The following is a 13,734-nucleotide window of genomic DNA, read 5'->3' as shown; positions in this document are numbered from 1 at the left end:
GAGTCTCGCTGTTACTCCATTATTTCTCTTTGAAGGGTGGTATGCAGCTTTTCATTTCTGTCATTGGGGTCTGCATGTACTTAGATGAGTTCTCATGAGGGGTTCTGTTTTTGTCTAGGCTAGTGGGAAGGCTCAGAGCGCTACACAACTGATTCTGGATGTGGGCAAGGAAAAGGGTGTGAGCCAAAATGTGCATACCTCTTTCACTTCAGGCCTTCTGCCTGGGTTCACTTTACATACATCCTTTAGAACGTCATTGACTAAGATCTTCTGGTGGTAAATTTTCTCTGATTTTGAACATGTCTTTATATCTTATCCATAAAGTTTTTAGCTGTTATTTCTTCAGTGTCTCTAGTCTCTCCCTATGGAACACAAATTAAGGATTTGTTAGTGGTTTTTCTAAGCTCCATATCTGTTTATCTCATTCATATTTTTCATTTCTGTCTTTTCAAATTACTTTCTGGATAATTACTTCAGGTCTGTCTTGTAAAACTATCTCCCACTTTACTAACTCTCTCTTCAGCTGTGTCTTACCTGTTATTTACTTCAGTCACTAAATTTTTAATTTGTTTTGTTATTTTTTAGTCTAGAAGTTCTGTTTAGTTCTTTTGTGAATATACTTGGTCATTCCTCACGATATCTTGTTTTCTCTTCATTTTCAAATTTTTCTTTATATTTTACACATATTTTTCTTTGTATTTTACACACATTCTTATGTATTTATCTGAATAATTCTTTTTTCCCAAGCTTTATTAAGGAATAATTGACAAATATAATTGTATATATTTAAAACATACAAAATGATGACTTAATATGAGTGAAATGATTAGCCATTTTATCTGAATAATTTTAGTATCAGAAATTTTTATGAGACTGTTTTTGCTGGATTTTGAGTTATTGTTCAGAGTGTCTACCTCTCTCCAAGGCTGCAAAGGAATTCCCTCATGCTCTTGCTTAGTACTTCTTACGGTTTAATTTTTTACATTTTTACTTTGACCCATTTGGAATTTTTCCTGATATAGTGTAAGAGAGGAATCAACTTAATTTTATTTCATATGGTTACCCATTTATCTCAACACAATTAATTGAGTATTCCAGCTTTTCCCTGATGATCTAAGAGGCTGCTTTTATCATACATGAAATTTCTATATATACATAGGGCTATTTCTGGACTTTCTTTTCTGTTTCAATGGTGTGTTTATCTTGTTATACATTTTATAAGATGTTTCTCATATCTGGCAGGTTTTTCACTGTTTTAATTTTTATAGAAAGTAATTATTTTCTTTGGGCTTCCCTGCTAACTCAGTTGGTAAAGAATCCACCTGCAATGCAGGAGACCCGGTTCAATTCCTGGGTGGAGAAGATCCCTGGAGAAGGAATAGGCTACCCACTCCAGTATTCTTGGGCTTCCCTGGTGACTCAGATGGTAAAGAATCTGCCTGCAGTGCGGAGACCTGGGTTTGATTGCTGGGTTGGGAAGATCCCCTAGGGAAGGGAACGGCTCCCCACTCCAGAATTCTGGCCTGGAGAATTCCACGGACAGAGGAGGCTGGCGGGCTACGGTCCATGGGGTCACAGAGAGTCAGACATGACTGAGTGACTAAGCACGCAGCACATTATTTTCTTTAATAAGTAATATATACCAATGATAAAAATCATGTTCCCCAAAGACATACAGTGAGACATGCATTTCTTTCCCTACTCTCTTGCACACCCAGGTCTCCTCCCAGGGGACAATCAGTATTGCCAGTTTCTTATATATGCAATATATGTTTCTAAATATGTTCCTCCCCCTTTTCATTTTGAAATACATCTAAAAAATGTAATGCCAAAAAATAATAGTTGCATGTGAGATGCAGAGACTGACGTGTGTACGTGTATCTGAGCCCAAATCTGAGGGTGTTTCATCTGCCTCTAACCTGCCCCAGCATCCCTGTTCCATCCCACCCCCCACCCCCCTGAGCCAACCTCGCGTCCTGACTTGAGACTGTGAAGGGTGGCCTGCCTGGATCCTGGGCCATCCAGGGGCTGCTTCCCCTGGGGTGACAGCTTTGTAGTTCACACTGCAAGCCATGGATCCTGAGTGTGTGTTCTAATCCATGAAACCAGGCCAGTGCCTCAGATAGTGTCCCTGCACTTCCATCCTGCGTCACTCTCTAAATGCTGCCGTGCTTGTTCAGTGGTTTAGTAATTCATCTGTAATGACCTATTTGTGAAAGAGTTACCAAGCTCTGACCAGGTACAAGATTGTGAGCTGGGTGCCGTGTGGGGTGGGGGGGCGGGGAGCCGGGGGGTGGGTCTGAAGAATCACTGTTGATTTCAACAGATGTGTATTGACTGTCTGACGGGCCAGACATTGCAGAGGACATATTAGTGACCCCAGGTCTGGGACTGTGCCGTTCTCACCCCTCTCTCATCATTGTATACTCTGCTGCTCAGCACTTGGATTTTTGTTGAAGGGGAAGAAGACCAGTTAGGGGAAGGATGAGTTTCTGGAGGGGAGGGGATGGTGCTAATGGCAGATGCTACCAGGAAATTGGTAAGAATGAGAGCTGAACTAGACCCCTGGAGTTTTTAATGATGAGTAATTAGGATTAACCTCAGGGCATCATGGCCCAGCCCAGCCTGAGGATGGGCCAGTGGCAGAGCAGCTGTTGGTGGCAAACAGGAAGACACTGGGGGCATTTCAAGAATTGATCTCGCACTCCCGCCAGAAAAGGATGTCTCAGCTGTACCTCGCATCGCAGAGGGAGCCAGGAGCTCTGGTTAAAGTGGCAGTGTCCCAGGAGGGGTGCTCAAAGTATACATACCCCCGGGTCCCCCTGTGAATGAACATCAAGAATGGCTTTAAAGGAACTGCTAACTTACTGAGAGGAAGAAGTGGGTAAGAATTCCACAAATATCTCTTCTCTCAATATCTTCCTATTAAAATTATCAGTAACTAATAAAGCATATGTATAGCCCCCTTACTTTCTTTCCCTGTCTCAAGGCTTCTGTGTCTAGTCAATCCAGCGGAAAATACTATAGAGCAAAAAGCCACTCCTTGGAGCTATAAGTAAGTTCTAGCAAGTAGACAAACGCCAAGGGGCACTGACCGCAGGCGGCCTCCCTCTGTCTCCTGGCCTGTCTCTCCCCACCGCCCCTCCAGCTCTGGTGCCCGATGATGACACCTTCTCCTCGGGTTTGCCAGGCTCAGCAGCCTACAGCTCTGACCTGCCTCCACCTTCCCTCCTTCCCTCTCTCTCCCTTCATCTTCCACCCTACCTTTTTCCTTTTCAGACAAGTGCCCTCCATCTAGTGGCCAGAAAGCGTTATGTTCCCTGGTACTTCGAGAGGCCTGTGGGGTCTCCCGGGGGACCTGTATCGAATTGCCTTGATAGAAGACTTTTATATATGTCTTCCTTAGAGAAGGCGGCTCCATCTCTGCCAGAGCCCACATTTCTTGCCTGCAGAACTGTGAGAACCACATGGAAATCCAGGGTCTCTGGAAAAGGTTAGCTTTCGGTTTCCCTTGCCGGCAGTGTCCTGATTGATGCTCCCTGTGGTAATTGGTACCTGAGGTAGTCTTTGGTTAACAGCTCTCTGTTGGCTCTGTAAATCTGGATGTTGACCGCCAAAAGTCAGTGTCTGCTGTTCATTCAGAAAATGCCCGTCCTTAACTCCAGTAGCATTGTTTTCTTTGCCCTTCCACCTCTGCCCCAGGCCCTGGCAGTCTCCCTCCCAGATTAAAATTGTGGCTTGTCAAAATGTGAGTTTGGGGGCACAGAGGGCAGTGGTTGAGTGCAGGCAAAGGCAGGGCGGTTTAGGTAATAAAATATCTGCCATACATGGAGCGTTTACTGTGTGTCGGGCATTGGCTAAGTGCTTTACATCGAGTAACTCACTGAATCCACAAACCACCTATTTTGCTTAGGAGGAAACTGACGCTCTGGGAGTTTGAAGTACTTCTCGAAGGTCACTGAACACAGTAACTCATCTCTACTACTACTACTAAGTCGTGTCAGTCGTGTCCAACTCTGTGCGACCCCATAGACGGCAGCCAACCAGGCTCCCTCGTCCCTGGGATTCTCCAGGCAAGAACACTGGAGTGGGTTGCCATTTCCTTTTCCAATGCATGAAAGTGAAAAGTGAAAGTGAAGTCGCTCAGTTGTGTCCGACTCTTTGCGACCCCATGGACCGCAGCCTACCAGGCTCCTCCGTCCATGGGATTTTCCAGGCAAGAATACTGGAGTGGGGTGCCATTGCCTTCTCCTAACTCATCTCTAGCAGAGCATTTCTGTAGGCTCTCAATGGAGCTGAAACCTTAGCTGTTAAAAGGAGAACGCTGGACTTGGGACCACTTAGTCCACTTTGCCTCTCCTCTGGCTTCAGCAGATGTCTCCAGAAGATGGGATATGCCCAGTCCTCCACGCTGGCTCCCGTCCTCATAGCCCAGTTGGGGAGGCAGGCCCTTTGCAATTTCACATGAGTGCTAGAGGGCACGTGGTGTGGATGTGCCAGGCGGGAGACAACCCCGTGGCCTGGCATGGGCGAAGAGGACAGGGGTCCTAAAGGATGAACCTGGAAGGACACGTAGTCCCTGACAGGAAGGAGGAAAGTTGAGGGCTTGTGGGAAAGAAGTGCATGAGCACAAGAGGGGTGATGCTGTTGGAGTGACGGGTGCTGGGCTCTAGGAAGGGGCAGTCTGACCAGTGTGGGAGGAGCTGCCTATAGCAGCAACAGGACACAGAGGTCCTCGGGGAGAGGCTTGCAGATGGCCGCAGTGAGGAGAGCGGAGGGCAGTGCCCAGTCAGTGTGGGGTGGCTATAGTGCTCAGCAGCACCGAGAGTGGACCAAGAGCCAACTGAGAGCCAGAAGGCTTATTCGTGATGTCCTTCATTGTCCTCTTAGTGAACAAGAGGTGGAATCCTGGGTGACAGAGCTTAGACAAGTCCTTAGACCAGTGGGCCTCGCGTTGGGAATCCATTTGGACAGATAGAGCTGGGGCAGGGCTATTAAAGGTGACCTCAGGCCCCTTCTAGGGGACCTCCCCTACTATGACACCCTTATGTGGCTCTAAAAAGTCATTTATGAAAGAACCTAAAAAGTCTTCATGTGCTCAGATTTTTTTTTTTTTTAATCCCAGAAGCATGATTAAGCATGCCAGGACAGATGTCAAGGCGGGGGGTGCTTATGACACGCAGTTGCCAAGGCCAGTGGGGTGGCATCTAGCATAGTCGCTTCTTCTCGTTTATGCTATGTATTCAGTTTATTTTTTACATTTTGAAAAGATAAATTGCGCACAAGATAAGCTCAGTCAGCGCCCAAGTGGGTAGAGCAAAATGTCTCCCTCAGACCTGGTCGCCAACTCCACTCCCAGGCAGCAGAGCTGTGCCATAGCTCCTAAATGGCGTGTGTAAGCACGGGCGACAGGCATCGCCAGTGACGGGCATGCACCTCCCCGCAGGATGGCAGCCCACCAAAGCCCCACTCTACTCCTTGTTTCCGCTTCAGAAGTCTGTCTCAGAAATGGCACCATGTCAGGGTTCTTTAAATGAGTTTCCTCTTTACATCACACTCCTCAAATCTTTTCATTCCAGCAGACATCTCTGATTGTTCACCCCTTTCTGAGATAAATTAAGAACAAATGGCTATGATTTTCCATATCAAAAACAAACATACATATTAACCATCTCCTTGTAAATGAATTTCAAGTCCTTGAAAGCAGTGAGCCGTGCGGAGAGGGCCCTGCCCGGCTGTCGGCCAGGCCTCCGGTTAGAGCAGGTTCCTCTGGCCTTCCCCAGCCACCTTGGCCTCCCGCCTTCCTCCTGGGGCCTCAACTTGTGCTGCCTCAGCAGCTGGCTCTGCTCCTGCCCACCACGCCACCCCCTGCCGGGTCAGACAAAAGCCCCAGACCCCATCCCTAGGCAGAGGCTGCCTGTGGGGCCGCCCTGGGTGCTGCGTAATATCAAGGCAGGTCTGGCAGCACTGAGGTTAAGCAGGTTCAAGTGCATTTTTCAAACATATGTAAACTGTTAAGTGTAACAGCAAAGGGTAAACTATCAGGGGAGGAAACACCAGGTTTTCCATATTGCATCTCTCCTCCTCCTCTCAGCTCTCACGCACATCCCATCTCTCCAGCCAGCCAGACAGCCAGTTATTTTGATAGAGGACATCGAGGAAAAGAAAGAGTTTTCTTCTCCTAGAAATCAAGCCTGCTATACTCTATTAAGAGATAAAAGTGTGTGGTTGTGGCGTCAGTATTTGGAGTTGACTTTTACCGAGCGTTCTAAGCATGTAATTTGGTAACTCATTAATTCTCACAAACCTAGAGGTGACCTCACCCCCTGTTTATAGAATGGGAAACTGAGGCACGGGTGTTTCTTGGCAAATCTCACAGCTCAGGGCAGGAGCTGGGATTCGCACCCAGCTTGTCTGACAGCATGCCCCCGCTTAACCATGGTGCTATGTGGGGCTGCAGCCACCATTGAAGATGGACCCAGGAGGTGAGCTCACACAGACCCTCCAGTGATCTGGGGAAGGAAGAGGAAGACTTTCCTGAAAGGCAAGATACTCAAGCACCAGACTGGGTTGGCGGGTTAGATGATGGTAATATTTGCCAAGAATCATAATCTTTTTCTTGTTAATGTGTATAATGCAAAATTACTAATTATTTATTTTAAAATGTGTACAAGAATTAGCTTACTTTAGAAACCTGATACTAAGCTGCATTTCTTTCTTACTGGGAGACTTGGTGGGGAAGGTGGGATACTGGACTACATGCTGCCACCTGGACCCTGAGGAGGGGGGTCTGTCTTGTGGGCGTAACAGCAATGGCTGAGTTTGTGTGAGACTCAGAACATCTGCAGGAAAGGGACAGAATGGCTCATTGCTGCAAAATACCCTGTCCTCTGCCCAGAACATAACACCCCCAGTTACTGCTGTTCTGGGCAGAAGACAAGGTATTTTATTTTCCCTGTGGAATCACTGGTTCCTTGGAGGCCCCTGGGACAAGCAGAGTGGAGGCGAGGCCCTGGTGCTCCAGGCCGATGGCTCAGTGGGCTTCAGTTCCTGCCACTCATCACCCGAAAAGGTGGATTCTGGGCTGCTGAGGGAATTGGAGGAAACTGGTGCAGTCAAGATGCAGGAAACACTTAGCAGTCAGTCTCCGATTGGGGTTGATTGGGTTAAGGCCTTCCAGAATAGTGTAAAACAGCTCTGAACTCAATGAACTGCTGATGGCAGCCTGATGAATGGAAAGAAATACAATAAACAGATTCCTTGTCATGTTGTTGGCTTCATAGCAAATATCTGTGTTCTCCCTGGGATTACGTGAACATTTGCTTTTCTTTGATTTCTGGTTGTTCTTTTTAATATTTCTTTTGTGAGAGAAGACGCTTCAAACAGTTCTGTAGGAGCCCCCAACTCTTGCCTTTGCGAGGGTTGTGTTTAAAGTTTGGCGCAGCCTCCACGCATCACCTGTTAGTTGTTAGGGGTCTAATTCTGCAAACCATGACTTCATCTCCCTGAAGGAAGATAGACACAATGCTTCAGTACAACAGATAGGACTATATGCAAGACGCTTGGAGAAGGAAAAAAAGACACTAAGCCTTTGGTCTCTGGGTGAACTTGGAAAGTAGACCTGTCAGAGGCATTCACGTTCAAACAGCTGGGCTGTAGCCGAGAAGGCTGCCAAATAATGCTGTTACTCAAGGCTGTGGGGATCTCATCAAGTGGCCCTAAAATGGTCACATTCCTCATGGCCAGGGTATGGTGGGCCCAGGGGTGCCTCTGCCCTGCCTGCTGCTCTGAGGAGAGAATAAGGTTGCATCACTAGGCATGTGATGGAGCCAGTGGCTCACCACTGGCCAGGGACTGGCCAGGAGTTGGAGCCAGAGATACTCAGGTGTTTTACCAATTAGATCTTAAAAAGATCTTAGAACAGGAAACTGGCACACGAGTTGGCTAGTGTAACTCATCATTCGACCTGACCCCTTTGCAGTGTCTGTCACTGCGGAACTTCACCAAACTGAGAGTCCTCTCAGAGGTGACCCCCCAGGCTCTGAGCCCCAAACCTGTCCCAGCGTTGGTCATTGGTGACAAAGTTAGAGGGGGTGCATACCCTGGTCAGGGGTCTGTTTCTTTTCCTGCTAACCACTCTCTGCTGATTTCTTACAGATTCCATTTGTTTCGGTTACAGTCTCTGCACTGTGGCTCCTGAAACTCCCTCTGAGGCAGGATCCAAGCACAGAGCACTGCAAACCATGGAGAAAAGAATTTTCATCTGTAAATGTGGTGCTTGTCTAGTTCTCTTTCTCAGAATCCCTTTTCTCTCAAAATAGACAGAAGCAAAAAAAATTTAGAGACACACAAAACCTTCTGAAATACAAGATGAATCAAGTGCAGCAAACCCTCCCTGGTAGGAAGGCATGGATTCCATTCAAGTCTAGGTAGAGCTGAAGCTGGCTCTGGCCTGGCCCAGGAGGTGCCCATCCCCCTGGGCAGTGGGTACAGTGGCAGGAACCCAGGCATAGCCTTGAGCGTAGGGCTTCCACAGATGTGTCCTTGCTATCATTTGCAAAGCCTAGGATCACTTAACTAGGAAGGAAACTTAATCAGGAAATCTCCTTTAGTGGCGTGTGCCCTGCCCCAAATCCTGAGCACTCAGCGCCCTCTCTCCCGCCCTCCTGCAAACAGGCCCTGGAGAGCAGATGGGAGCTGATCCATCTTGTTGAGCTGCTGGCATTTTGCACCTCTCCTCCCCCCCTGCAGCAGGCAGCCCTCTCTTAGCCAGGAAAGCCCTTTACGATTGCCGTTTCTAAAACTGGACTGAGGATGAAAGAGGGGAACATATTACTGAATCCTTGGCAAGGGGCGAGTTTGTGCTCTGGGTTCCTGCTTCTTTCTGGTCTCTTGTCAACTGCCCCAGCCCTCTGCCTGCCGCAGTGCAGGGGTAGGGTGGAGCCGGGAACACACTTCTCATAAAAGGTGTGTCTCTGAGGTGCTCCATCTTGTGTGTCCCTTGACGAAGGAGTTGCTATGGTAACTATCCATCTGGAAAACATGCAGGAGTAAACAGAAGATAAAGCTCTGGCTCAATCAGCCAAACTGTGAACCTCTGCCCTTCTTTGTTACCCCATTTGATGCCGCTCCCTCCCTCCCAACAGGGCTGAGGGTCCACTCTTTGAAGATAGGGAGTGGGAGGGCCAGCTGTCTTGGTCTTCACAGATCAAAAGTGAGCTGGAGTTTTGCAAAAAGAAAGGGGTTTTCTGGCTCCTTGGTGAAAAGGCAGAGGAATGACACAGGAAGGACACTTCAGCCCAGCTATTTCCAAGGTGCTAGATGCTCCTCGCCGCACTGCACACACCTCCCCAGCCCCTCCATGTCCATCTCGTCTGGCATCCCTGAGTCCAGGCTGAATTAGCAGTTGTTGTCACTATTTAGTTGCTCGTCGTGTCCAACTCTTTGCAACACTATGGACTGTAACCTGCCACGCTCCTCTGTTCATGGATTTCCCAGGCAAGAATACTGGAGTGGGTTGCCGTTTCCTTCTCCAGGAGATCGTCCCAACCCAGGAATCGAACCCACGTCTCCGGCATTGCAGGTGCATTCTTTACCACTGAGCCACCGGGGAAGCCTTGAATTAGCAGTCAGCACAATCCTTGAGATTTCGCAAGTGGAGAGACTTGGGCCATTGGAGATTTTCCCCATAATGTGAGAGTGTAGGGGTGTGTGGGGGCTGTGAAATTAGTGGCAGTTCAGGGGATTTCCTGGAGAATTGATCTTATTTCTCAGCTGTGGGTGCTGCTTAGTGGGAAGCACGCTGCTTCTCGTGCTTGTGTTCCATACTGCCTGTCCCTCACCCAGATGCTGGAACACACTTGGAGTTCTGGTGACCCTTCCCCACCCTCCAGGTCTTTGCAATTCATCGTTACCACCTTCCCCACAGGAAAAAAGCTAAAGTAGTGATGCCAAAAATAAAATGACCACATCCCTCTTCCCCCTACCCCCACCAACGGCCACTGTGCCTTCTCTTGGGGAGAGCCTGCACCAGTACTCTGGGCAGGAAGGGGAAACAGGCCACCTCCACTTTCCCGAGAAACCGTAATTTCAAACGATCTTCTTACCACAGGGATGGGCTTAGGGCACTACTGTGGATTTCTCTGTCTCTTTCTCTCTGTTTCTTTTTTAATGAGGGCCTGGTAACGGATTCTTAGCACATTATGGGGACAAAGTTGTAATCCCCCAGCCCCCTTCCGTGTATTCCTGCTGTAGATAGTGATGGCCCCATGCTTCCTGTGGCCTCCCGGTGGAGAAAGGCTGGGGAGGTGAGGGGTGGGAGAGGTCAGGAAGCCAGCCAAGCGGGCTGCAGCCCAGTGGTGCCAGCAGCCCCTCTCCAGCCTTCCTGCCACATGGCTGCCTGTGGTGGCTCTCCTTCCTGTGCCCTGACTGCTAGGCTCTGGGCTTCTGCTTGGCTTCCTCCAGGCGGTGAGTTGGACAATAGTGTTGTAGGTACACTGCCTCCTCCATGAACGGGGCAGAGTGGAGTTCAAGCTGGGCTCATTTCTGCAGCTGGACATCAGGTCACTTGAGCATCCCAAGCACTCTTTCTTGCTTGGTCATGATAGGGTCATCTCCTCTGGGCTTTGGCATACGCAGCCAACCATCAGTTTCAGGGAAGCTTCAGTAAAATTGACAGGGGATCCTGGTACTCAGACTGTTTGGGGAACAGTCCTGTTGAAGCTAATGGATGAGGGTGGGAGGTGTATTGATTATATCCCCTTCCTCCCTGGGCCTCACTCTAGTGACAAGCACATGCACATAAGGATCCCTATGACCTGGGAGCATCAAGCAGGCAGAGCCTCAGTGTCCCTGGTGTCCACTTATCATCAGTGCAGCGATTATTGAATTTGTGCCTTGGATTGAGGGGAACCCTCCTGATCCAGCTATGGGTAGCCAAGCAGCTGTTCAGTTTGACACACGGACTCATTTTTGCATTGGGTTCAGCTGTAACAGTGGTTTAACATTGTAAACCATGTAGGTTTAGTCACTAAGTTGTGTCCTACTCTTGCGACCCCATGGACTATAGCCCATTAGGCTCCTCTGTCCATGGGATTCTCCAGGCAAGAATACCAGAGTGGGTTGCCATTTCCTTCTCCAGGGTAAACCATGTAATATTGTAAAATTTAAATATGTGATTTTAATGTAGCTAGAATTTTTTTTCCGCAGTTATTTTATAATGATGCCAAGTTTTAACTTTGCTGGACAAGTCTAGTGTTTACAACATAACTTTGAATATTATAAATCCTTTAGTACGAGGAAGAGGCCAGACTTGAGTTGAGCCCAGAAGGGTGGGCTAGATGGATGTTGCAGACAGGGCTGTGGTGTGGACAGAATTGCAGAAGTGGGGATGTAAGACACATCTGGGGACAGTCTGCATTTCTCATTAAGAAAATGAGACGAAAGTAACAAGGTTGACAGTTCACAAAGAGAACTAGGCCACCAAGGAGGGAAAAAAAATCTCTTATTGAAGGGCATTTCCTCATTTCTCCCATCTTTGGTGCTTTTGGAGACCTGTCGTCTTGTCTGCTGAGACCTTGTCCCAAAAGATTGGTCAGTAACCTCTAACTTAGCACCAACTATAGATCAGGCTCATCTCCTTCTGGGTTCTTAATTATTTTGTGGAAAATGTCAAATATACAGTATGTTGAGAGAGGAACTCTGACGTCTTACTCTCTCACGTCACAGTTGGACTTAACAGGTGTTAACTTTAACACCTTTGTTATGTCACCACACTTGTTTTCCTCTGTAGACTTTTTCAGAATTATTTGAGTAAATTGCAGATACCAGGGCCCTTCACCCCTAAATACTTCAGCATGTATCTCCTAAGGACAAGATGCTCCCTTCAGAGTGGTAATACTGTTATCACACCCAAGAAAATCAGTAATTCCTTTGTGTCCACTATCCAGCCCACATTCAAATCTCCTCAGTTGTCACCAGAATGACTTCTATAACTTCTTTTGCAATCAGGATCCCATTGAGTATTGACACTTTGTATCTGGCTGTTGTGTCTGTGTAGCCTCTTTTAATCTACTACACCCCACCTCTTTTCTTTTATGTTTTTATAATGTTGACTTTGTAAAGGGTGCAGTCATATCCTTCTAGTTTTGAATATGAGTGTGCAGGCCTTCAACATTGATTCTGTTACATTGATTCTGTTAACAGAAATGTACTGAGTAACATGCCACCTCCCCCTGACGTCCCATAAACCCCTGTATGACTCCTAGCTCAGGGGCCGCACTGCTGGCCCCATGGGGTTGATGCTGATGATATCTGGCATGCTGGCTGTGGGCAGCCCTGTTCTGGGAAGAAAGTTCAAATCTGAGCTCTACCACCCCTCAATGAGGGCCTTTAGCTGGTGGTCCTTTCTCCTCTCTAAACCTCAGTTTTGCATGTCCACAACAAATGGGTTGGGCCAGGGGTCTCCCTTATCCCCCTCAGCTTTGCCTCTCAACACCTTTGTGACTTGCCACCAAGTGTTTCCAGGCAGACCGCCTGCAGCTTCATGGCTCAGGGTAGGGTCAGGACACTGCCACCTGCTCCCCTTCCCGACACCAAGAACAGGGGATTTGGGAGGGTGCACACAGCTCTCTGATGCTATAATGTGACCATATGCCCTTCCTCTCCTTTCCCCAAAGCGGAGATTCTGGAGCTGGCTGGCAACGCAGCAAGAGACAACAAGAAGGGCAGGGTCACGCCCCGGCACATCCTGCTGGCTGTGGCCAACGATGAAGAGCTGAATCAGGTATGGGGCTCTCCTCTGCCTCCGCGACCCAAACACCCCAGCAGGCGGTCTTGCGGCCCAAGAGCTGTCTATCCAGAGGGAGGGTGGTGTTTGGCTGACTGTCAAGGGTGTGGACTGCTTGTGACTGTTAGCCACTTCCCTGCCGTCCCCCCACCCCCCATGGCAATTTTTCCCCAAGACTTTATTGGTTGGGGATGGGGGGAATAAAGAAAGATATTTGACTCTCCTGGAAGAAAGATGGTTTGGAAACTCCACCCGAGTGAAGGAGTCTGAAGGCCTGCTCCCTGTGTAGTGAGCCAGGGTCCTGTTAGCATCCCTGTAGATGCCATAGAGGAGAGAGCTCTGCCAACCAAGAGCAGGAGCATGGGTGGGGAGGATTGACTTCTTGAAGGTCATGGACGGGGTGGTCCGGCTCACTGTCTGCTCATTTGGTTTTCCTGCAAGCTGCTAAAAGGAGTCACCATAGCCAGTGGGGGTGTGTTACCAAACATCCATCCAGAGTTGCTAGCGAAGAAACGAGGATCCAAAGGGAAGTTGGAAGCCATCATCACACCACCCCCAGCCAAAAAGGCCAAGTCTCCGTCCCAGAAGAAGCCCGTGTCTAAGAAAACAGGGGGCAAGAAAGGGGCCCGGAAATCCAAGGTGAGTATGTGATTTGGCAGAGATGTGTGAGGTGTGGGGCCAGGCAGGTGCAGGTAGGTGGGGTCACAAGGGTGCCCCTTCCTGCTGAGGGCTCATTCCCCTCTCGGGGTGGGGCCTATGGAAACAAACGCAGCTGACGACAGCTAGTCCAGCTCAAGTGGCCAGAGTCTGGATGCAGGTGGGAAACCAGATTTCCCTAGGCAGAGGTGATGTGGGGAGGTGCCGGGGCAGATAGCCCCAGGCTGGAAGGGGCCGGTGCCTGCCCTTCGAGGCGATGCCCACGCCTGTGGGGAGGGACCTGTGTGTGC

At 48.7% G+C, this 13,734-nt stretch overlaps 1 protein-coding gene across 13 annotated transcripts in view; it reads left to right on the top strand.

Annotated features, from left to right (window-relative positions):
* Positions 1-13,734, top strand: part of LOC129632511 (core histone macro-H2A.1) — a 94,819-nt gene that overhangs the window by 28,283 nt on the left and 52,802 nt on the right. For all 13 annotated transcript variants that reach the window (XM_055554279.1, XM_055554290.1, XM_055554269.1 and 10 more), the window contains exons 3-4: positions 12,678-12,784; positions 13,229-13,426. In XM_055554279.1, coding sequence (XP_055410254.1) covers positions 12,678-12,784; positions 13,229-13,426 — 305 coding nt within the window. The remainder of the gene's footprint in view (positions 1-12,677; positions 12,785-13,228; positions 13,427-13,734) is intronic.

The sequence above is a fragment of the Bubalus kerabau genome, chromosome 1 (genome assembly GCF_029407905.1).
Source record: "Bubalus kerabau isolate K-KA32 ecotype Philippines breed swamp buffalo chromosome 1, PCC_UOA_SB_1v2, whole genome shotgun sequence".
Classification (NCBI taxonomy): Eukaryota; Metazoa; Chordata; class Mammalia; order Artiodactyla; family Bovidae; genus Bubalus; species Bubalus kerabau.
Note: the sequence above shows the minus strand (reverse complement) of the source record. Positions and strands in the feature narration are given on the sequence as shown.